The sequence below is a fragment of the Oculina patagonica genome, chromosome 6 (genome assembly GCF_052425735.1).
Source record: "Oculina patagonica isolate OP01 chromosome 6, crgOcupat, whole genome shotgun sequence".
Lineage (NCBI taxonomy): Eukaryota > Metazoa > Cnidaria > Anthozoa > Scleractinia > Oculinidae > Oculina > Oculina patagonica.
This window is the reverse complement of record NC_135763.1, coordinates 9,272,173-9,295,567: the sequence shown is the minus strand read 5'-3', so window position 1 is coordinate 9,295,567 and position 23,395 is coordinate 9,272,173. Positions and strand designations below refer to the sequence as shown.

The following is a 23,395-nucleotide window of genomic DNA, read 5'->3' as shown; positions in this document are numbered from 1 at the left end:
AATAGTGGCGCAGGAGACATCTGTTCAGGAGGGAGAAGCCGTTTCTGCTTCCCATCGCCTCCACCCTTCCCTCACCCCCTGCGTGCGCGCCTCGCTTCTATTTTTTCTCCCCGTTATTGCGTTTAATAAACGTTTCCCACGTTTACGAAGACCTCTGCGGGGGGAAGAGATGTGGGCCAACATAGAATGTTTATTTTGCAATAAGTGTTTTTAAATGTTCTCTAGCAGGTGTTTTTGAGGCGCGCGAGGTCTGATCGATGTAGAAAACTGAAGCAATAATTATAAACTATCGCGACTGTTTTTGTCTGTTCTGTCTTTTGGCCTCCTGAAAACAGATAAAATCAGATGGTGCGGGCAGGCTTGTGTTTTACACTCCTAAACCCCGGAAACAGAGCCAATTCGAAGTGCCGATGCAACTTCCGCTTTATTTTATATAATTTTTGAAAAACTGTTTTCATTACTGCAATAAATTAGCACAAAGTATTGTTCTATAAGCAGTTTTAAACTCCTAGTTTGAGTAAGGTAGTTATGCAACATATTAATATCGGGTCTACTCTGAAGTGGCCATAATAAATTTATACTGTTCTCAGTTCTTAACTTTGCAACTTTTTTAAAGTCTATATTAACAATTACTTAACGTCAATTGTTCGCAGCGCACTTGTCCGGATACTTTATCTAATTTGACAACGTCAGTACCACCATGTTTTAAAATTATGCTTGCTAGCCCTGACGGTGTCCAAGTGTGTAGTACATAGCCAAAGTCCAAAGTCCCAATGTACCTAGCATGCGTGGCAGGCGCATGTGTAGTTTTGAGCGTGCATTTGGAGTTTCCCTCGTTTCCGTCTCGCGCTTTTCGCTTTTCCCAAACGCGCGCGCTCATAAACACAGGCGCATGTTATGCAGGCTACAATGTACTGTACATCTACAGACTCTGTTCGGCTTATAAACACTCTTCCCACAATATTGCCCATTTTAAAGGCTTTCCACTCCCCGAGTATTTGCTCCTGGGTCTGCGAGGATTTTCTTCTAGTTATTAGTGGTGTTTTTTTTTTTTTAAGAAAAAAGACGCCAAAGTAAATCACTAAAAGACTTCAAAGAATGGAAACGCAGCCAATGAAGGATTCAAAAGATCAGCATAGAAACAGACAGTTCCAGCAAGTCCTTCATATAAGCTGTACGGAGAGTCCGGTGTTCTCGCTCCTGTCTGAAAGTCTTTCGTCTGCATGAACTCAGAGAACTTCTGGGCACGATACAGGTATTCCTCTTCGTTTGTTAGACGATAGAGCAGTAGGAAGACATATCCACTTCCTGAAACGAAAGGCAATGAAGATTAACAATGAGGTGATGGTAGATTTGCAACTTCAACTAAGAGTTCATGTAAAACAGGAAACATGAATTTATAGATGTAGTTAATGGTTTGAACCCCGTAATTCATCTAGTGTGATTGTCCAGGGAGTTTCTCCACCTAGGTGCATAAATGGGTACCGGCAAAAATGGGTACCTGTGGGGGGGGGGGGGGGGGGGGGAGTACCGTATGTTGGACTTGCAATATTCCCAGCTGCTTAATGCTACAGAAACTGGGATAAGCTCCAACAGTATTGCCGCTTGGTTCAAAGCTTCCCTTACCCCCTTTACTTCACCCACGCAGCTACATGTACTCCATCAAAAATGAACGGAACGACTTACCTGCCACACCATGACATATACCAGGCCCTTTGCGCAGCAGCCCCCTCTGCCATGTGAGTTCAGCACACCTCTTTGCAGCCTGCAGGTATTTATCATCTTTCCATGTTAGATAGGCTTTGACTAAAAGATAAACAACTCCAGGGGCACCGTGACACCAATGCACCAGCTCATCCTCCTGGTCACGGGCCTCCCCAGGGACTGGTGGATAGTTTCCATTTGGCCACTCACATGACAGGACAAAGTCTACAGCTTGATGGATGAGAGTTTCAACATCTTTTCTGTCTGAAAAATGCTCTGGAAAATTGAGTAGCATTTGAAGAATGGATGAAAGTCCATGACCAGCCCCTACAGTGGAAAAGAAATGTAAAAGAAAAGGTTCAGTGTGAGTGAAAAATTATTATTCTATGATTGAGCTTAACATTTCGGCATTATTTCAGAGGCTTCGTAAAATCCATTACACAGCCACAAAACTTCTATTAATACGCAATGGCATGGACTTTAGAAGTTTGAAACTTGTGGTGGCCTAGTGGTTCATACATACATGTACATTTTGTAAAATATGAAGTTTGACTCCAGACTGAACAGTCCAGACTGGGGCACTGATCAGTGAGAGTCACTGTGTTCTTGGGAAGGAAACTTTACCTCAACAAAACCCCTTTTGCTGAGGGGTGTATAACTTGAACCACTGGATTGTTGGGATAAGTTACAAAACGTTGGGAGTAACCTGTGATGAACTAGTAGTAGCAATACCATAAGAGCTCTGTTAAGACCCGCTAAGGGGCAGGGTGTTTTTCCCAAAGACTTAAGGGCGTGTGTGTGTGTGTGTGGGGGGGGGGGGGGGGCAGAGGTATAAGAGACTGGGTGGATTGCAACAAATTGTATATCAGTTAGGGTGCATGATAAATGAAATGCTATCCGGTCACCTCGCCACCAACCAATTCGCCACCAAAACTGGTGTATTCCTCGTTCTTTAATCCATGAGCCAAGGTGACTTCGCTTGGTGGCGAGTTGGTTGGTGGCGAGATTGCTCGGTGGCAAGGTGACCGGCATTCAATGAAATTAAATGGAATTTTTAATGTTGTACACCTGTAGTGCTATTGGTAGTACATTTTCACAAAATAGCAGCAATAATAAGCAAATGTAGTGAATGAATACCTTTAAAGGCTAAAGTTGACCTGTTTCCTTGTTCATAAATTTTCATAACTTATCATAAAAAGAAAAAGGAGGGCTCAATAGAGAGAGAAAAGAGGGGGGGGGGGCTTATTAAAAACGTGAACTAACAGACTTGTGGCTTGTTAAGGGGGGGATAATAGAGAGTGTCAAGCTTAAACACTGGAGACAATAGGTTACCTGGCTCCTCATACCTGTTGGATTGGGACAGACGCTGACCCTACCTACAATGTAGTTCAACCTTAGAACTTCACAAAGTTAACTAACCCAAGTACTCTGTCCTGTAGTACGAGTACATAAGTGGGCTTCTTGAATGGTGCTTCTGTGAGTACTGTTGACCAGACTCTATGATTGCATCAAACAGGGGTCTGGTGACCTCTGATGGCACCACAGTTCTTCCGAGCTTTTTGTTTAAGAGAAGTGAGCCACATAAGTAACCAGCTCTGCCGACAAACAGTTCATCTGAGCCAGGACGAAAGAAATTGACTGGCCGGCAGATGTTTCCCATCTCTAGAAATTTCTGGACACACTGTTCTGTTTCTTGTTGGTATCCTACAATATCAGTCATACTCAAAATTTTAAAATTAGGTGCTGTGATTATAAAGTCAAAAAATCCTAAAATTAAAATAATCATAATTCCATAATTATAACATGCAAACATGAATTAGGATAAGGTTTAACAATTACAAATAAATAACAAGTGCAGTGATAGAAACATCTAAACAAGTGACTCTCAAAAATGCACCAAAAATGTAGGATAACAAAAAGATTGGCACTTGCTTGCATTGCATTATAAATTATTAAATTCTTGTCAATTTGTGGGTGCAGGGATGCAATTAATGGTGTAGTGGTGAGAGCACTTGCCTCCACCAATGTGATTTGGGTTCAAATCCCAGACTCAGCATCATAATTTTCGTGGGTTGAGTTTGCTATTGGTTCTGTCTGGTTTTTATCTGGGTTCTCCAGCTTTCCTCCCTCGGCAAAAAAAAAAAAAAGAAAAAAGAAAAAAAAAAAAGAAAAATGAAAGCAAAAAATGAACACTTCTTAGTTCCAATTTGACTGATCTGGAAACAGTGGATGAAGAGCCACTCTGTGGATATGCTTCTGCAGATTAATATTATTTCTACATCATTATGTATATGTACAAACCTAGGGCATTAAAGACAAGTGCTGACACTGCATAAATTCCTGCATGTCCCAATAGAAAAGACGCTCCAATGCCATTATCATGGGGGGAAGTTCTTGATACTTCATGCAGGCTAACCTGAAAATTGTGGAAGAGAACACAGAAACAAAATAAATGAACTGTTATGCCCTTCCATTCCAGAGTTTTACAGCTGAAACCATTAGGAGGGTAGCAAAGGGTTTATGCGTGACGCGTGAAAAGGCCAAAAATTAAAACGTGACGCGTGAAAATAGGGCAAAAATTAGACCGTGACGCGTGAAAATAGCTAGAATAGGCACGTGATTCGTGAATTCTGCTGTTTCAAGTATACGTGACACGTGAATTTGGTTAAAATTTGTGCGTGAAATGGGATGACAACACCCCCTCTGCTACCCTCCATTAGGGAACTAAGGATGAAAAGGGAGGCACTACAAATATATATCATTACATCGTCATTTCTTTTTACATAAAACTGAGAGCCAGAAATCTCACTGGAATGTTGCCTTTACTACCCATAAAAGGTACTTGAAGCAGAATTTTTTTTTGCATTAAGTTATGTAAAGTAACTTTCAATGTTCCTCTGTGGTGGTGGTGGGTGGGGGAGGGGGAGGGGGATTGAGATTTCTGAGATGTGTGGGTCCATTTCACACTCTGTCTGACCAATTTTATTCCAATTATGAAGCGTTCACTTTTCCGAAATGACATACACACGCTCATTTGCTCAAATCAGTCGTCACATAACACATAAGCTCAAGCTTATTAAACTCCCTTTTAGTTCTTCAAGAGGGGTCCTTCAACTCTTGCACGCAATCGGCAGATGAATTTAAAAAGAAATACACACGAACACAAAATACGGCAAAAATATTTCGCACTCCATTTTACCTGCATGTACTCAAGGGCCTTTCCAAGACATTGCTCCCGTATGTTAAAAAACTCTGAGTTCTCTGCAACGGAATAGAAAGCATAACCTACACCAGCCGCTCCGACATACAGGCCTCCATCGCGGCTACACCTCTCAGGAGGACTGTTCTCTTCAATCAGCTGTAAAACTCTCCGCACGAGATCCTTTAGATACTCAACACTTCCTAACGTCCCTGCAAACTTCTGATACCCGTTTACAAAACATCTTGAACGGCTACGAAACATTTTGGAACTTCGTATTTCGTTTGTTTTGATTCATCAGGACATCATCAGCCTCTTTGTGTCTTCCCCTCTTCCCTCCCAGACACTTCAATTTCCTAATATGGCCATCATGGCCATATTTAGAGAAGCTCTTGTATGGCAAACAGCTGGTCAAAAGGAACGCGGAAGCGTCAATAAGTAAACAAAAAAGCTGGAAGCATTTTCTGGTTGTCAAAGAAGATTGGACGCGATTGTTGCGTTGTTGGCGGTTAAAATGAACTTAAGGCCAACTAACTTTTAGAGAATATTTCACATCCAAATCTTGGTATCTTCTGCAGAGGATAAAATGCCAGAGCTGACGGATCAACAGTTAAAAGACCGCGTGCAGAAGTTAGAGAATTTGTTAAGGGTGAGCGGGCTCGCCGGTTCTTTTGCTTTCATACATTATTATGCTTACATGTGTACGTGAACGTAATGGCTTGCATTTTGTATAAAACGTCTTGCTAGTTCTAAATTTAAATCATCATTTACAGGCTCGAGAAGAGAGGATTGTTGCTCTTGAGACAGAAAATGCAATGCTCTATCTCAAACTGGCACAGGTAAATAAAGTTACGACATTAACTGCTTATAGTTAAAGATTAAACGTTAAGTTAACTTTTCTGTACATTAATAATGATAAATTATTTATGGCGTAGGTCGTTACTGATATTGCTTCTGAAGCTTTGCTTTTGCTTTGTTTTTAAACAATTTACAGTGTTATTCGATATTGGCCCAGTAGGAATACCATATTGATGTGTTAATGTACAGTCATGTTCATGCGCTGTGCATTGTAACATTAAAACGCCGGAATTGTTGTTTCTTTTGGAGACTGTCATCATTAATTTATATGAAAGTTAACCTTCTACAATGGACTGAAAAAGACTTTAAGTATAAGACTTTAATACTTGCCCCAAACTTATGCACCTATCAATGTTAAGCAGCTGGCTAGGAGGGGAACTGACTGAGGCTGAGCAAAGGCTGGGAATTTGAGCTTAGCTGAGGCTTTCTGTTCAAATGCCCAGCTCCAGAGCATTTGTGGATGTTTAAAACAGTCACTCACCATTAAAATGTTATAAGAAAGTCCATTAAAACAATCAAAAGTCTCCACTATGGTCAAACAATTGTTGTCAAATCCCCTGTCTATGCCCGGCCTCCCCCCTCAGGAACTTAACATTGATAGGTGTATTTTATGGGTATTAGCACCCCTGACCACCCCTCCTGGCGAGGTCCATGATAATAAACGTTTATTTATTCACAAGCATGCAGGCAAAAAACACATAATTGTACATGTACATGAGCTGCATTGTAAAAGAGGGTAAGGATGAAAAATATATGTGATTCGTGTTAGATGTTGTAGTTCTTCAAGCAGCTTTATGTACATCAAATGAACTACAGTAGAACCCCTGTTAAGCGAGTGCAAATTGAAAATTTAAATTAAACTGACGTTCTTACAAGGGACTGACAATTCTATACATTCCTCCTCAGAGTCCCAAAGTAATTTCTTGTCAGCTTATTTCCAAGTGCATTTTTTATGCAATTTATAAGCCCCCAGGGCTACATGCTTTGGGCTTCATATTTAACCTCTTGTAAGAAGGCACCTCTCCTAACCTCCTTTACAAGGGGAAGCCACGAGCCATGCAGCTCACACTGCTGGAGCTTATCCGGTTTCCGTAGCATTAAGCGGCTAGTAATATTTCAACTCCCCCCTGAATGGCATGCTAGTCCATTGCAGGGCACCAACCCCCCCCCCCCTAGCATTATGTCACTGGTACCCATTTATACACCTGGGTGGTGAGAAGCACTATGAGAGTAAAGTGTCTTGCCCAAGAACACAACACAGTGACCCCGGCCAGTGCTCGAACTCAGACTGCTTAATCCAGAGGTCCGGTGCGACTCTCCTTGATCCAATTTTACCAGTTGTTAATTGTCAGTTTGATTTTTTTTAGTGTCAAGGATCTGTCCGGTCTTGCCGACATGAGTCCACCCACTACAGGCGCTTGTTTGATGAGGAGAAGGGATTTAGGAAGAATTCTTTGCAAACACTTAGAAATTCCAGTGAAAAATTACAGGTACATTGTATATCTTCATTTCGTAGTCATTACATTATCATTACATCATTATTGTGATTGGCCAGAGTGATTAGTTTGGTTTTGGTTTACAACACTCAGTCAAAAATTGCTCACTAGAAGTACACTGGTATGTACTTAGTAGAAATACATGTAATAAGAGACCCTAGCTGGCAATCATGAAGAATTTGTAGTAGAAGAAACTGGTATATTGTAAAAGGTGCCAGGAGCACAATTTTTGGCACAGTGACTCAACTATAGTACACTGCTTCGTTGTACAATGTAGTATCTCTACATTATAATAAATTATACTGTATCACCATCAATGTTTCCAATTTTACTAGAAAGTTGCATGTCTCAGTATATCTTAAACCTACTTACAGGTGTCTGTTATTTTTAAAAATGGTCGTTTCTCCTTGATTAATTCAGGAATTCAAGTTAGAGCTTCATGATCTGAGAAGAAAAGTAAAGGCCCTTCCTGAACTACTCTCTGAAGAAATGGACAAGACGACAAAACTCACTGATCAGTTTGGTTCTATGAAAATGTCCAACATGGAAGGTAAACATGCATTCAACTCACTCTAGCTACATTTTGTCCTGAACACCCTGAGTGACTGTGAGAACAAAATTCGTAAGGGTTACCCCTAAGCGAGAAGACAGACATTCCCATTCCTGTGATGGTAGCCCCCTCCCAACCCTCTCCACCCTCCGGCATTAAGCTGCTATAGAGTGAATTGGGCATAATACGGGACTGTTTGTTTATTTTATTTGCCTCATTAGTATAAGCGCTTAAGTTTCTGCTCAAGCTACAAAAATATCATTAATAATGAGTATTGAAAGAGCATGACAGGATTTTAATCTTTTGCTATTAATTTGAGCCTGATTGAGCCTGATATATTAAATACTTTTTCTCTGACGCGGGTTTGAAAACCTACAATTTAACAAAAAGTGTATGGGCTCATTAGAGCTTTTGCCACCCTGAAATTTTGCAGATATTTAAAAGATAATATCTCCTTCAATATTACACGTAAAGAGCTAAAGATTTCGACGGTTATTAAGTATCATAAGTCGTATGCTAATGAAGCAAAATGTAAACAATGGCGTCAGCAAAGATCGCCCTGTAGTAGGATAACTTGCATACATGTACTTACTGGTAAAGGAGAACTTTTTTCTGAACACATTGACGGCCTAAAACGCCCCGAACCGCCCGTGACGATCGCGGCCCTTTGTTCCAATTCCCTAGTCATCGCCTTTATCCATAAAAGACATCACTGGTGCTCACGTTCTGCATGAGGATAAGTTCTTTCCAATGATACCCAAACCGGCGTGATTTGTTGCATTGAGCTTGAGTTACATGTATGTACGAAAACGCGTGGAAATTTGAGTGAAAAACTCCAAGGAAAATTTCCTTCCTTTATCCGTGGTGATTCTTTTATAAGAATTTCCCGTCTTGTTGACGTTTTCTCGGAAATTTTTGAACTGCAAGTAAGGCTGGTTGAAGGCCAACAACTAAAGCAAAAAGGTAAGAAAAGAGAAAAAGCGAAAAGGAGGGAAAAAAGTTTAAAAACCCGGAAAGTCGAAGGAGCTGTTTAAGTATCTCAAAATTAGCTCATAAATGACTAAAAAATATTACTTAAATAAATTCCAGGAGTCAATGGGTTAAATTAAAATAGTAAAAGTTGCACATCACGTACGCTAATCTCGCCAACTGTGTGACACAAATTCAGATATGATACGCAAAACGAATTTGCATTTTGTTTCACCAAAACATAAAGCGTTTGTACTTGCATTGCACTCGTGAGAAACGAACGGAGTATCAAAATAAAGCAACACGCCTCTTGCGAGCTCGAGAGGGCGGTAACGTACTTTTGAGCGGTACTTTAAGCTCCCGCCCTCCACCTCCCCCACCCCACCCCCTAGCCCGGCTGTTAGACTAGTTCTAACGTAGTTCTAAAATTTCTTCAGAGGTTCAATCCAAGCTTCTCAAGACTGAAATGGAAATGGTTGAATTTAAGAAGAGGTACATCACAGAAAAGTCCCGGAGAATGACATTACACAACACTCTTGTGGTAAGTGATATTTGTACTCATCAAGACAGCAATTTTGTAGCAAACATTCAAAAGTTTTTAAGGTGCTATGTGACGTTATTTTAAGTCATTTTTCTGATGTACAACAACATTTTGGATCCTCTTTTGAGACACCTAGGAGCTTTAAATCACTCCAGTTGTAATTTAAATGCGAGTGTTAAAAGTCTTAAAATATTTAATTGATACAATCATAAAAATATAAATTAAAGGAAAGGGCTAAATACCACTAAAAACTCAATTAACAACAATGTAATTTTTTCTTCAGAAAAGAAGAACCTATTAAGAACTTAAATGGCCTAAATTTGTGCTAATTACCATTTATGTAAGAACTTGTTTAGGCTAACTTGGGAAAATACAGGTTCTGACTAGCTTGCCGGTTTTTACTGTGATATCACTGAACGAAAGTAAAGTCGTAAGCTGAGGACATGGAAAAGCTACCATTTTTTCATCCTCTGATCCATGCTTGTTCATCTTTGTCACCCATGTCCAATATACACAGACTGAGTCGGATTTCACCCCCTTATCTGACCAATATGTATGCTTTTTTCTAAGTCTCTCGCCAACCGACTTATCCTCATGACGGATCGTTGCAAACCGAGTCGCATAGTTTGAGCTTTATTAAGCCTAATTATATTGACTTCCTGTGGTAGAGCTAACTTCCGTTTCAAATTTTCTTCCGTTTCATACGAAACGACCTCACTTCTGATTAGACGGCTTGTCTCCCAAATAAGACGACCCTAATTTGTTTGTTTGTATTGGACAACTCTCATCTTTGTAGGAAATTCGAGGCAACATCAGGGTTCATTGCAGAATGCGTCCCTTAATAAGCCGACTCGATTCTCCTGGTGACGAAGCATCGCTCGGTCGAGAAGGACACCCTTCGGAAAGAGTCGTGGAACTTCTTGACGAAGAGAAACTCATGGTGAGACCTTCCAAGCCGGTCGGCGGTCAGATGCAGAAGAAGGAGTTTGAGTTTGAGAGAGTGTATAGCCCTGATACTGACCAGGAATCACTGTTTGATGACGTAGCGCCTCTATTGACTTCATTATTAGATGGGTGAGTTATCGTGTGCAAGTCAGGAACGATCTCCGTAGCGAATTTTTCAGTTTAAGTTAAGTCTGTGTCCTAGCCTAGTGGCGCATCAGGCCGGAGCTTATCCCGGTTTCAGTAGCATAGAGCGTCTAGGAGTATCCCCCCCCCCCCCTCTTGGGGAATAATAGTCCATCGCAGGGTTGCCCCTTGGCAGTAAATTTGCCAGTGCCCATTTTTTCGGTGCGATCCTTTACCAACCGAGCCACACACTGGGAGAAGTGAAGTGATGTAAAGTATATATCAGTTGGAAGAGCATCGCACCAGTATCGCGGAGGTCACGCAGACACGGGTTCGAATCCCGTTCGAATCCCGTTGATTGATGAAAGAGCCGCAATTTTTCAATGTGTGCGCACGCTAAACGCGTGATATTATGCGCAGTAAGGATGTGCAATACAATACTGAGGAATGATCTTAAACTTAAAAATAGCAACGAATTGTACATCAAGTTGGCTTTTTTAGCTCATTCGTTAGTTTATTGAACATACTGTCTTCTTGATTAACAGGTATAACGTGTGCATAATGGCGTATGGACAGACAGGGTCTGGTAAGACACACACCATGCTTGGAAGCCACGACCTCGATATGGAGATTGATTCTGAGTCACTGAATAAAGACGAGGGCATCATTCCACGATCAGCTAAAGAGATGTTCAGGTACAAGCTACTTGGCTTTTTTGATTGCTTGATTAAATAAAGAAAAGACCTTGTTTGTTCTTCAACAAAAGCACACAGAGTGCTAGGAATTACCGTGAAGAAAAACTCCTCTGGCTAATAAGCCGTGCTTTTTTTCTAGGTCTACTATTTAATCACGTTTCGCTCAATCTGTCATCTTCGGACTAGTGCTTACTTTACAGCATTTTTTTCTCCCACGAAAAAAAAGAGGCTGATCGCGGGTTAACCGGATTGCCGAAGAAGAAAAGAAAAAAAAATACACACCAACAGCTTGGTAATATATCAGCTGTCTTTGAGAATGAATTTTCTGGGCTATCTGCTCTACTAAGGCGGGGGTATACCTGAAGGCCATTTTTCCACCGATTAACTTGGGTTAGATGCAAATATCTCGTTTGCGTTTTAAGGCATTCAAAAACTTTGAGAGGAGATTTTTGAGTTTTTCTCAAAGGATTAGTAAAATTTAAAGAAATAAGGCGTATTAAAGATTAAGTGTGATTTTAAAATTAGAATTTGAAGTTAAAAATTGGTAGACGGATACCAGACAGTCCTCTGACAACCTGGAGTGCTCTTGTGTGGGAGCAACTGTCTGGTGGTGTTTCAAATTTTTCTTTTATCCTTTCTTAAATCCTCTTAAACTATCACTCAAACCTACAAAGAAGCATGTTATCGTATCCTTCAGTAAGTGGACTGGGAACCAAAAAAGATAAAATTAAAATAAATTGTGACAGTTGTATACAATTAACTTGTTCTTTTGATGATGAAATTTTTAGACTAATCTCTGAGCGAGAGAATCCTGAAGAAAGCTTCGCTCTGGAAATGTCTGTATGCGAGATTTACAACAACGAAGTTCGAGATCTTCTGGCTGGAAAGAATGCTTCTAGGGTAAGAAGGAAAAAAGATCCTTCCACTTAAATAAAACCGTTAATTAATTGTGCTGTTCTTTTTCTTTCACTGCTTAAATAAACTTTAGGTTTTTTGCCGATGTCTCGCTAATACATGTAATATGTAATTTATTTTCCTTTTGATAGCTTGATATTGTCACAAGTAGTGAAGGCGCAACGGAGATCCCTTCTCTTGTAACCAGGTATATGTGACTTTCTGATTGGTTCACGAAACTACCGTTAAACGTCTATTAACACTTTCAGTACTAAAGTCGACTTTTGTCGACATTTGGAGGAGCAGTCAATGAACCACTTGTGACGTCACCAATTTGAATGTCAGCAGATTTTGGTGATAAGCAACTGATAGAGCTAGGTTTGACCTTTTCACAGAACTAATCATTTTGCGTATCGGTGCTTAAACAGGACAAAACACCTGTAATAGATCGAGGTTCTCTCTTCAGGGTTCACCAATGTTTTAATCAAGACTTTTTTGACCTACAGGAAGGAGGTGAAGAGTAGAAAGGAGTGGGAATAACAAAGCCGAGAAAAACGAAAAGAAAAGGAGCAAGAAAAAAAATGGGAACGATTTCGCAAAAAAGAAAAAATATGCGCATGCGCCAAAGTACAGTCTTGTACATCTTTTCATGGAGTCTTCATCAAAATCTTGCTGCATTGTGAAAAAGTACTTTTTAAGCAAAGTTAAGGGAAATTCAAGATCGTAGCAGCAAAAATTCAGTTTTATGGTAAAAAACGTGTTTTTTGAGAAATTTAGCACTGAAAGGGTTAAGCCCCCCCCCCCCCCCCCCCCCAACCAATTTTGGGAAAGTGCTAAAAAAACTGCACTTAAATAGAAAAAAGTCTACTTTATTTCTGTTATGTGTAAACCAATTAATATATGAGATGAAATAAGCGCCCCGTATTTAATATTAAATAAGTGCCCCTTCTCTTCTTTTACCTCCCCCCCCCCCCCCACCCCGTCCCCTTCCTCGAGGGCTTAATCGAGCTTTTACGGGATTAGGGTTTGAATTTATCTGGAAGCGCGTTAATTTTAATTAATTTTATATAATTATGTTTACAAAATTTTGTTAAGTTTAATAAGCGAGGGAAATAGAACTTGGCCTTTTTTTATCTGCATGGTTTCTTTGCTTCGCGTTCTACTATCGCTCCATAAGGGAAAGAATGAAATGAATACTCAGTCTAGAGTTTGCTCGTTTCGCTAATGTACGTGATGTTCTTTTTTCAGGGCTGTAACCACGGTGCAAGAAGTTATGGCGCTGGTGTACTATGGCATGCAACGCAGGCACGAGGACGCCACCATGGTACACGCCCATTCCAGCCGCTCTCACCTGATTGTGCAGTTAACGATCTACACCATCACCCAAGCAAAACCGACCTCGTCGTCATCGCTGTCGAGTGATGCCGCACCCTCTCCCCCAGGGACGCCGACAAGATCTCGACGAACACTGCCCCAGCCGTCAGCTGGGCACATTAGTAGATCCCAGTCTCCAGCGCCCAGAAGCAAAGCTGCTACAAGACGTTCAAGGTAGTTATAAGCCTCCTACACAGACGTTCTTTTGGCTAGTCATGCAATCTTTACTCCCCGTGACGTGGGCTAGTCATGCAATCTTTACTCCCCGTGACGTGCCAAAAACAACGTGCACTCTGAACGATTCCATTCTGACTACACTAACACGAGACATTCAATGTGAAGAGTTTATTTAGGATGCGTCAGTCAGTCATCTGATGCAAAATGTATCCTGATACAGTCATCTGATACAAAATGTATCCTGATTACAATCTTGAATCTAGCAAAAAACAACAGTTCGTTCTAAGAGTATTTTAAAAGTTGTGTGCTACGCCAGATACGAAAAACCACTAAAAACCACCCTTTAGAAGTGGCCAAAAATAAGTGGAAACGTATTCCTCATCTAATGCAGCAGCACGAGACCCCGAGAGAAGGGTACTAAATAATCTAGAGCATTTTTCAATAGACTAGTTACAAAAGCTGAACAAACAACACTTTAAAGAAAAGAGAAAAGCAAGCGAAGACGAGGACTGACGACGTAGAATGACCTAAATCTCCCGCCAAAACCTATATATACCTACGCATCCTATAACAACCCGCGAAACCTCTCAACCGTGCCGTCAGAATAGTAATTTCTGCCTAATTCATTCATTCAAACGTCAGAAATTACATTTTTACGGTAGTAACAAGACAGTTATACCTTCAGTCAACAATTCCTTTCCGTCTACAAAGATTGACCCCAGTGCTATGTTTTTGATAAGTTCCAATTGGTTCCAAGATGTGTTCTAAGTTCTTATGTCACTCTATGATGTTTCCGACTTTTCTTCCCAGGTCTCCGGCGCCAGGTACTGCCGCTGCCGCTCGGTCCAGATCTCCTTCGCCTACTCGGAACAACAATTCCTCGACAAACGGAAACCCGAGTACGAGTGTTAAGACGAAGTTACAGCTTGTCGACCTGGCCGGCAGTGAATGTGTCGGTAAGGAACAAACCATGTAAAGAATTTGTTTGGAGTGATTTCTATTCGATCGTTTACTCCATAACTTGCATCCTCACGTATGGTTGCCGCTGACCTGGTGAATGTCAGCAAATTTTTCTTTCATTGTCGGGGAAAAACCAGGGACTCTAATCTGGCTAGAGAAATTTCTATATTTGTTGTCAAAGCCGAAAAAAATATTGTCAGGGAATAAGATAATGACTACGGTTGATAATATCTACCTAATTATGGCCAGTAAAAACTGAATTCTGCAAAAATAATGGTAGCAAACTTATTGGGTACAAATCATTTTATTAGTTTAAATTGTCTTCTGGCCTGTGAAAAGTCGGGAAATTTGTCAACTATGTCACTTGCTTACTTGCTCGACACTCGCTTCTTTACCTGCTCACTAGGATACAGAACAAAACTACTTTGTTGTTGTTTCCTTTTTCTTTTTTGTTTTAATTTAATGTTTTGGCATTTGCTCTCAGGGATGTCCGGAGTAACTGGTGCGGCATTAAGAGAAACCTCGCATATTAATAAAAGGTAATTCTCTTTCCCTGTTGCCGGTAAAGTTAGTTTCGCGCTTTGGTGAATTCAGTGGTACAGTACAATAGAAGCACTAAGGCTACTGCATAAGTTGAATAACCCAAATGTCCATGTTACTTGTCTTCAACCAAAATGTCATGCTTACATGTCTTTAACCCAGGTCCCTCGATTGGATGTCTTTTGGGGATGGGCAATTATATTTTTGAAGGAGTGAGGGGGGGAGGGGGGGGGGAGGCAAGGTTTGTTATGTGGTTCGCTCTGGACGATTTTTGAAATCTGTTTTTGCTGCATATGAATTTTTTTGCCAAATCCCCCCACGCCCTCGATATACTGGTCCATTCCTTAACCTAAATGTCTATTTTGCATGATCTTTACACGTCTCCCGTTAACAGCTGCCATAATTATATGCGTTTAATGTATCTTTTTACAGTCTGAGTGCCCTGGCGGATGTGCTAGGAGCATTGTCTGAGCACCGTTCACACATACCTTATCGTAACACTAGACTTACTCACATGCTCCAGGATACCATAGGTGAGTTTTCTTTTAGCCTTTTCCAAGCGCCCGGATGGTTGGAGACCCGGGTGGAGAGCAGCGCGAAAAACGGCGAGTAAAAAATGGCGAGGGGCTTTGGATGGGAGAGAGAGGGAACTGACCCTGTCCCCCACACCCCTCCTCTTGTTTTTTGCTCTCTTTTTTTCCGCGCCGGTGGTGTAAGAAGAATTTCAGATCCATGTTAAGGTATAAAACGGGTCTTTAGCGTGTCTGATAGAATGATGATTCGCTGGCCATGATTTGTTTAATTTAGTGAGCTTGTGGTAGTTTTAAACTTAGTTTAAAACCTTATTTGGTTTACAAATGACTGCCAGGCAGCGCTTCGAGCGATTGTGTTGTGTGTTTTTTTGGTCGATTTTGGCTACCAAGCTCAAACAACGCTCCATGCACTTTGTATGGAAGGTTACTGGTACAAACCGATCAATTTCGGTATAATAGCCAGGTTTGTGTCAACTTAGTTTTTTCGCAACACTGTCCCTTTCTAACATGTTGCCGTTCTTTGCTTACTTCAGGTGGCGATGCGAAGCTTCTTGTCATGCTCTGCGTATCTCCTGCTCAGCGGTTCATCACAGAAACACTTCAGTGTCTAGGCTTTGGATCACGTGCTCGTCAGGTGGCTCGCGGAAAAGCCCAGAAACGGCGACCTACCTCATTTGTTCCCAACAATCTTACCATAGGTAGGTTTATTACAAGAATGGATTTTTATTTGTGTTATAAATCATTCTCGTCACCACAGCCCTTTCGTTTCTCTTAGTCGGCTGGGCCTTGGCACGAGAAAACGAAGGGCTCTGGGGACAAAGGATTTTTGAATTAATTCAAATTCAAAAACGTAACGACTCTCTCATACATTCTTTTGAAACACCATGACTACAAACATGAAGACCGGAAGTCCTTGAATTTAGGGTTGGAAATTCTGTGTCTCCAGAGCCCTTCGTTTTTTGTGTCAAGGCCCAGCCGGCTAAGAGAAACGAAAGGGCCACCATAAGCGAATAAGAAAACAGTGGGTTTACGAACCAGGGATCTAAATTTGATTTCAAATACAACACATGCTGAGTGTTACTAAAAGTTTGTAGAAAAGATGAAGCAATTTTTACCGATTAACGAACAGGGAAGTTGTTATAAGTGCTTCTGCGAGCTTTTTAATATCTTATGGTGTTTTCGATTCGAAAAATGGTAGATAATTTAGTTTTGATAAAATCGATACTTATCGATAAAATAGATAACCCTAATTGAAAAATCGATAATTATCGATTACTCACAACGAAATCTTTTATCGATTTTTATCGATTTTTGAAAAAATTTATCGATTTCTATCGATTGTTATCGAATGTTATCGATTATCGATATTATCGATTGACTACCCCGGGTTGTAAGTTAACACTGCAATGTAAATTAAATTTATGTTGTAAACCCAAACCATCTAGGGGCGTAACGAGCCTCAATTGTCTTCAGTATCTATACATGCCTAAAGAAATTTCCTCCAATTAATTAAAACGTTTTTTTTTAGATGTCAGCCAAATTGGATCACCTTCCCTAAGGGGTGGTAATGGAAATCTGTCTCCAAGAATCTTGGATCTCCGTGGTGGTGGCCGTCGCAAGTCAGGCTTTAATTTCGGAGATTGACCGATACCTTGGTAGATTTAAGTGGCTGGACCAGGATTTTCTTAGCAGAACGTTCCTCCAATGATACAGCGTTTAGTGCTTAACTGTTGAACCACGAGTCGACGCTTGTCTGTACCATGTGATCTACTTTTGTCACATCGAACGAGAAATGAATCACGTGACGCAGACAGCTTACCACGTGATTCGTATTCTAGTACTTACGTTCATACGATCGTTGCCGCGAAAATGAAGACAAATTTCGGGCGTTGCTATGGAAAAAGGTAGATAACACACAGTCTATAGGGTTGGCTTTTACCTATCGACAAATTTTTCAGTCTTTTCAGCGTTTTCAATTATTCTCCATGCACCGCGGCAACGCTAATGTAAATAGGCAACTTGTTTGCCTCCAACTAACAAATTTTGCAAATTCATTTTCAGATTAATTAATCAATAAGTAATTTAGAGGACATATGAAAACGCAGCGACAAGTCCAAACGATCTGTACTAAATACTTCGATGCTAAGTAATTTATTTAATTAATGTAAATTTAATACACGCCTTCCACACGACTTTTCTAAAAAAAAACCCCTCGCAACTGAACAACTCTAGTCATCCATCATCTAGTCATCGGAAAACATCGCTTTTTTTCTTCCCATACTGATTATGCAGACGTCTATCACACTCTTTTAAGGGTAAGTTTGTTTTGTCCCTGCGTCAGTAGATTTACATTTGCCTTTACCGGCAATAGCGGAAGATCTCCTGTTTTAATTTGGCTTGGGTGATTTTCCAGTGCTTTTAGCGGTGGACAAGTATTGCGGAGAAACTTTGTAGGGATAAAACACTTACTGCAGCTGTGGTTTCAAGAGGGGCATGTCGTGGTGGTGGGGGGAGGGGGTTATAAACCGCGCTGTGATTGGTCTATTTTCAATGAGTGTGTTATGATTTGACACCAACGGCGCATGTCCCAGGTCTAGTCGGCTTCTCGTGCTTAGAGCCCACGTTCCTTAACCAGCGGTCAGGAAACGTCGTTGCCTGTTGAATAAGGGTTAATGCAGATTTTTGTTTGACTTAAAAGTGTTACTTATTTTCGTGATCCATTTCAAGACTCAGAGACATTTCACAAAAAGTCACGAATCATTTATCTAAGACGTCCTTCACTTGCTACAATAAAAAGAAAATTTATTACTTTAAATATGATTTCGCAAACACCTTTGTGGTGTTCTATTTTATCTGTTCAGAGATGTATTTTTGTAATTTTTAAGGCAGAAATAGATGTATAAAACTTAATATATTGTCCACAGAATAATAAACAATAGCAATCAAAGTCTCTTCGAGATACCGACGTTTTTGCATGAGTTGAGACGAAGGTTTATCCTTGCATTGTTCTTCGAACTTATCATTACAGTTTCTTTGTAGTTTAGTTTAACTATTTCCTATCTTCCGGAGGAATGCAGCCATATAATTTGTCAAAAATGCTCGTCCGCGCCGGGTATTTATACACATATTCCTTAACATTACACAAAAAAGTGATTACCGAGATCTATTCTTACTTTAATTGCAGGACCTTCGGGCGTCGACGGCGCGATAGCGAAACAGCAAAAGTTCGACGCTTTGTTTTTGCGACGCCATTTGAGAGGTGACCGCTGTTCATGTGTCAAGGCCGATCGTTACGTTGCTCCACGAAAAAGCACGAAAAACGGATATTTCCGACTACTGTCGGAGAAAACATTGCGCATGTATTGCGGCGTAAACAAATCGTTACACGCTGCGGTCTGGTCTGCGGGGTCGGATATCAAGACCCAGGATAAACACCATATATAAGTGTGCTTTCGATTATATTTGAGAGAATAGAGATCTTCTTTGACTTTCCACTCGAACTGCGTAGATATGATCGCATGTTGTAGCCGATTCATGAACTTCTGTCACGCGGGTCACGTCCCTAACGACCTAGGCATGACGAAATAGAATGGCGCTTGCTGTGCGACTGGCCTATTTTTAACCGCTCCTAAGCTAGGAAGCCCCCATCTCTTGCATTTGTTTTACTTCAATAATATCTTTGAAAGAGCGAGTTGGTATGGTTTATTTTTGACGTATAAACGATGTAGTGCTAGTGATCTTTTTATACATCATTTTTGTGCGACGCTTTTTAGATCGCCTTCAGACACCGTGCGTTGAGATAAGAAAGCTGACATGTCACTTTAAAATGTTATATAACGTTTGTAAATGTGACAGTCACGTCCCGGTCGCTGATCACCCAGCGGAAAGTATCCCTTGAGAAATAAAGTCCCTTGAGATTGTCCCTGAGGCTAAAAAAGTGGCATCCCTATTCTCCTACTTTAGCTTGTAAACAAGCAAAAACGTCGAAAAAATGAAAATGAATTAAACTAATCTCCAATAGTCTTTACCCCCATTGATTTAAAGTTGACTCCCCATAGCTTGAACCCTCGCTAACTCGAACCAAAATCGATATCCCCTGGATTCCGTCACACATTTAGTGTAATTTTACCCCCGGTAACTCGAGCCCTCGGCAACTCGAACCCGTCCTAACTCGAAGCAATTTTCATCCCCCTGCAGGTCATTTCCTATATTAATAGTTTTCAAGGCTATTAAACCGCGCACTAAGCTTATGGGGAAAAATCAATTTGAGTTACGAGTACGAAGAAAGATTCTGGTTAATAAGAATTATCTAAAGCAATTTCGACTAATTTCCCCTAAAATTTTGGTATATGACAGGTGCGACTGGGTCTGAATGCCACGCTTCCATACAGACGAGTAAAGATCTGATACAATTTTTTTTCAGTTATGGTTGTAATTTTTTTTTTTGTAGAGACAACATAACCCTGAAATTATGGCAGTGGCTTACGAGCTAATCCTAAGCATTCCTTACGAGAAATGTGTTCTTGATAAATCAGTTTTCTTCTGTAATAGTTTTGTTCTTCAAAATCTCTTCTAAAGGGCCTGGGAAGTCGTATCCGAATAATTTAAAATCCAGTTCGTAGAGTTCACCAAGTTGAATTATTTCGTCTTTCGTCAGCTGGGAGTAATAATCCAACATGTACGGCGCACTCTTGGACGGGTGATATTCGGGGAAAGTCACAAAATCATCCGCGCCAGTTATCTTTAAAAGCTGAGGCGCTTCCTCGGCAAGGTTCTCAAAGTGACCAATGAAGTCGTAGTTTACTTCGCATGGACAAATCTGCTCGTAAGACTGCCAGTGTTGGTCTTCAATATGTCCAAGATCACGCAAAGTTGTTTGGTTGGTTGAAAGAACCCTCTTGATAAAGGTTGGAAAAGTAGGTTTACCGGTCTTCTTTAATTCTTCAGTGCTTTTGTTCGGGTAAACAAATCTTTTAATCCACAGCCATCTCAGTGAGTACTTGTACGCTGACGCCAATCTTGCAAAAGGCTCCCGAACAAACATGGCTTTGTAGTAATTTTTCAGGATCTCTTTGCGTTCAAAAACATTGTAATCGTTAAGCCATGAGAAAAGCCCTCTTCTGTGAGGATTGTAGCCTACTTGTTCTCCTTGGTTCTTTGCACTGTAAAGGACGCGCTTCCAAGTTGTACAAGAAATTTTAGGAATGAAACAGAACACAAGTTTCAACTTTTCAATGACGATGAAACGAGAGAAGTCAGCTTCTTCGATGAAAGAAGGATTTGGTGGCTTTGTTAGGCACTGCTCCCTTAAAAGCTGTCGTCTTTCTGCCAAGCGTAAAGGAAATGATGATGGAATTACTGGAAAAGAAAGAAAAAACAAATTAGTTCATGATGAATATATGATAATGGCTGAGTCACTTTTTAGTATCTTTTATTATATAGACGCAAGTATTTTACTGAAAAATAGACTGCTAATAAAATTCATACAAATTAAAATTACATTCGGGACCACATATATATATGACGTATTTTTCAGTCACTAGTGAGGATCTCCATGACGTCATTTCGCGCCACTGCACTGCTGGTAAACTTTACCAAACGTTGGTTGAAAGATGGCGAGTGATAGCGAAGTTAAGTGTATTGAAGCCGACTTAAAACAGTTCGCTTATGCTAAGCTAGGAGCAGAAAAATGCAAATATGAAAAAAGTTTTTTTTTATAGTTCTTTAGTTTTTGTCTATATAATAAAAACAACATAACACGGTGACGAGAAGATATAAATTTTATGTTCTCGTGGCAAAAACAATATATTGTCACGAGTGAGCGGAGCGAACCACTGGAACATAAAATTCCTCAATCAATAACCTTAACTTTCTTTAATTAATATATATTTTGTTTTGGTTTTCAAAAAACAGCGTGAGTACGGACCTGCGATTGTATGATTCCCGTGTCTAGGTAACTGTAATATTTTATGAAATATGCTGAATAAAAATTAGCAACAAGCGAGACTTGACGGGCAATAATTAGAAAAGCTCCCTCCTCCTTTACTTTAAATCGTCCCTGCAAAAACGAGTATCGAATTCATTGTTTTAATAAATTTGCACCAATTTTGTACAATTTCCAACACATTTATTATTAAATAAGTAAGCCGTTATGGGCTTATCTTAATTCAAATTTAAACGGTTAACTCGACATTAAGTGAAATTAACATAAAAGCAGAAGTTTTTAAGTGAATAGCATATATATTGTAAATTATGAAAATATCACAGTTTTGTTTTTCAAATGCGATGCACTCAAGAGGAGATAAATATATATGGGGTAGCTATACAGCTTAACCTCCATCCTAGCATCAGCACTGCACTGATGAGGCCCAGAAGGCCGAAACAGTACTGTCTGCAGTTAGTTATATATATACTGTATATATATTTTTTTAAATAAAATTAAACTTAGTTTATTCGAAGGTACAAGAATGAAACTGGTAGATGGACGCAACTGCGAACGATCCGTACCTGGCCAAGGAATACATGAAATCATGTCTTATATTCTACACAATGAAATTGACAAACCGATCGATCACAAGATCTCACCTCGCCTAATAGTCGATGAGACATATTAAAATTCTTGTTTACGCACAGACCTTACAATAAAAGCAAGATCTCAAATAAAGCTGTTTACTTTACCTCCAGGAGAAGTTTGATGCTGAACTTCGTTAGGTTGCGTGGCAGGCGAAGACAGCCGTGGAAGAAGAGTACTGTCTTTAAAAATCCACAAGGAAACACATACAAAAAATACGCCGATCAAAATTAAACATTTCTTCTTCTGTAATATCATTATACCCTAGTCTCTCCTCTGAACTGTTCGCGATGAGTCGTTATACGTTAGAAGATTATATTTGCGTTATTTTCCACACGAATAAAACCTATTAACAGAAAGAGAGGTTACCAAGGTATTGAAATGTGCCGGGTTTTTTTTTAATACAACTACATTGTCATTGACAACATTGAAAATGGGTGGGAGGGACAGTAAGTCTTAGTTTGTAAACACTTTCAAATGCAATGACACTTCATGACCATGTTACACACCCTGAAGCAAAAACTATCACCTTAAAGTTACTATTTTTAGCGGCTACTAATTTCAGCGATTTTAGAGAGTTCGGCCAAAATCGCTAAACTAACTACTCATTCAAATTCGTCTCGGTCAGATTTAAAACTCGTTAAATTTAAGTACCCCCTTGCACCCCTAATCATCCCACCCACCCCAAAAACAGAGTCGACTAGAAAAATTCTTTAAAAATTGGATGCCGGTAACTTTGTTCTTTCTGGCAATGCAAAATTTTGTTCAATTTCAAGTTAGATTGTTCTCAGTACTGAACATTTATTTCCATCTCAGCTATATGTTAATTAAATACAGGTTTACACGATATCACTATTTTTTAGAATTGTAGGAAAATCCCTAAATTGAATAGTCGCTAAATTTTTGTTCAGAAAAAAATCGCTAAAATTAGTGACCGCTAACAATAGTAACCTTAACCCCTTGCCTACCAAGGACGCATATATACGTCCTCTCTAATGTCACGCAACGACCGAGGACGTATATATACGTCCTCAATCAAAAGACATCACTGAAAGCCTGGTTGTTCGCGATGCCTTGAAAAAATTGGATGCCGGTAACTTTGTTCTTTCTGGCAATGCAAAATTTTGTTCAATTTCAAGTTAGATTGTTCTTTTACTGAACATTTATTTCCATCTCAGCTATATGTTAATTAAATACAGGTTTACACGATATCACTATTTTTTAGAATTGTAGGAAAATCCCTAAATTGAATAGTCGCTAAATTTT

General features: G+C 40.0%; 3 protein-coding genes across 3 annotated transcripts; 1 reads left to right on the top strand and 2 right to left on the bottom strand.

The window, feature by feature from the left end:
• Positions 1-408: 408 nt before the first annotated feature.
• Positions 409-5,238, bottom strand: LOC144658774 (lanC-like protein 3). Its single transcript, XM_078519240.1, has 5 exons — positions 4,904-5,238; positions 4,006-4,120; positions 3,124-3,408; positions 1,687-2,031; positions 409-1,308 (listed from the first exon to the last, which is right to left on the bottom strand). The coding sequence occupies exons 1-5, from the start codon at positions 5,165-5,167 to the stop codon at positions 1,082-1,084; spliced, it is 1,236 nt and encodes a 411-aa protein (XP_078375366.1). The 5' UTR covers positions 5,168-5,238; the 3' UTR covers positions 409-1,081.
• A 111-nt stretch (positions 5,239-5,349) lies between these two features.
• Positions 5,350-18,500, top strand: LOC144658773 (kinesin-like protein KIF25). Its single transcript, XM_078519239.1, has 15 exons — positions 5,350-5,552; positions 5,677-5,742; positions 7,129-7,251; positions 7,678-7,807; positions 9,214-9,317; positions 10,114-10,391; positions 10,931-11,080; positions 11,869-11,980; positions 12,127-12,182; positions 13,223-13,522; positions 14,336-14,481; positions 14,970-15,024; positions 15,458-15,558; positions 16,092-16,256; positions 17,087-18,500. Exons 1-15 carry the CDS (start codon positions 5,490-5,492, stop codon positions 17,200-17,202), a joined length of 1,965 nt encoding a protein of 654 aa, XP_078375365.1. The 5' UTR covers positions 5,350-5,489; the 3' UTR covers positions 17,203-18,500.
• A 1,015-nt stretch (positions 18,501-19,515) lies between these two features.
• On the bottom strand, positions 19,516-22,738 carry LOC144659014 (carbohydrate sulfotransferase 11-like). The gene is made up of 2 exons (XM_078519549.1): positions 22,237-22,738; positions 19,516-20,916 (listed from the first exon to the last, which is right to left on the bottom strand). The coding sequence occupies exons 1-2, from the start codon at positions 22,385-22,387 to the stop codon at positions 20,090-20,092; spliced, it is 978 nt and encodes a 325-aa protein (XP_078375675.1). The 5' UTR covers positions 22,388-22,738; the 3' UTR covers positions 19,516-20,089.
• Between the last annotated feature and the right edge of the window lie 657 nt (positions 22,739-23,395).

Excerpts from the sequence above, each read along its gene's own strand:
- LOC144658774 (XM_078519240.1), bottom strand. The coding sequence starts at position 5,167 with ATGTTTCGTAGCCGTTCAAGATGTTTTGTAAACGGGTATCAGAAGTTT. Across the intron at positions 4,121-4,903 it reads AGGCCCTTGAGTACATGCAG|GTTAGCCTGCATGAAGTATC; the intron begins GTAAAATGGAGT and ends CACAATTTTCAG. Across the intron at positions 2,032-3,123 it reads CTACAGGACAGAGTACTTGG|GGGCTGGTCATGGACTTTCA; the intron begins GTTAGTTAACTT and ends TTTCCACTGTAG.
- LOC144658773 (XM_078519239.1), top strand. The coding sequence starts at position 5,490 with ATGCCAGAGCTGACGGATCAACAGTTAAAAGACCGCGTGCAGAAGTTA. Across the intron at positions 10,392-10,930 it reads TTGACTTCATTATTAGATGG|GTATAACGTGTGCATAATGG; the intron begins GTGAGTTATCGT and ends CTTGATTAACAG. Across the intron at positions 13,523-14,335 it reads GCTGCTACAAGACGTTCAAG|GTCTCCGGCGCCAGGTACTG; the intron begins GTAGTTATAAGC and ends TTTTCTTCCCAG.
- LOC144659014 (XM_078519549.1), bottom strand. The coding sequence starts at position 22,387 with ATGATATTACAGAAGAAGAAATGTTTAATTTTGATCGGCGTATTTTTT. Across the intron at positions 20,917-22,236 it reads GCATCAAACTTCTCCTGGAG|TAATTCCATCATCATTTCCT; the intron begins GTAAAGTAAACA and ends TTTCTTTTCCAG.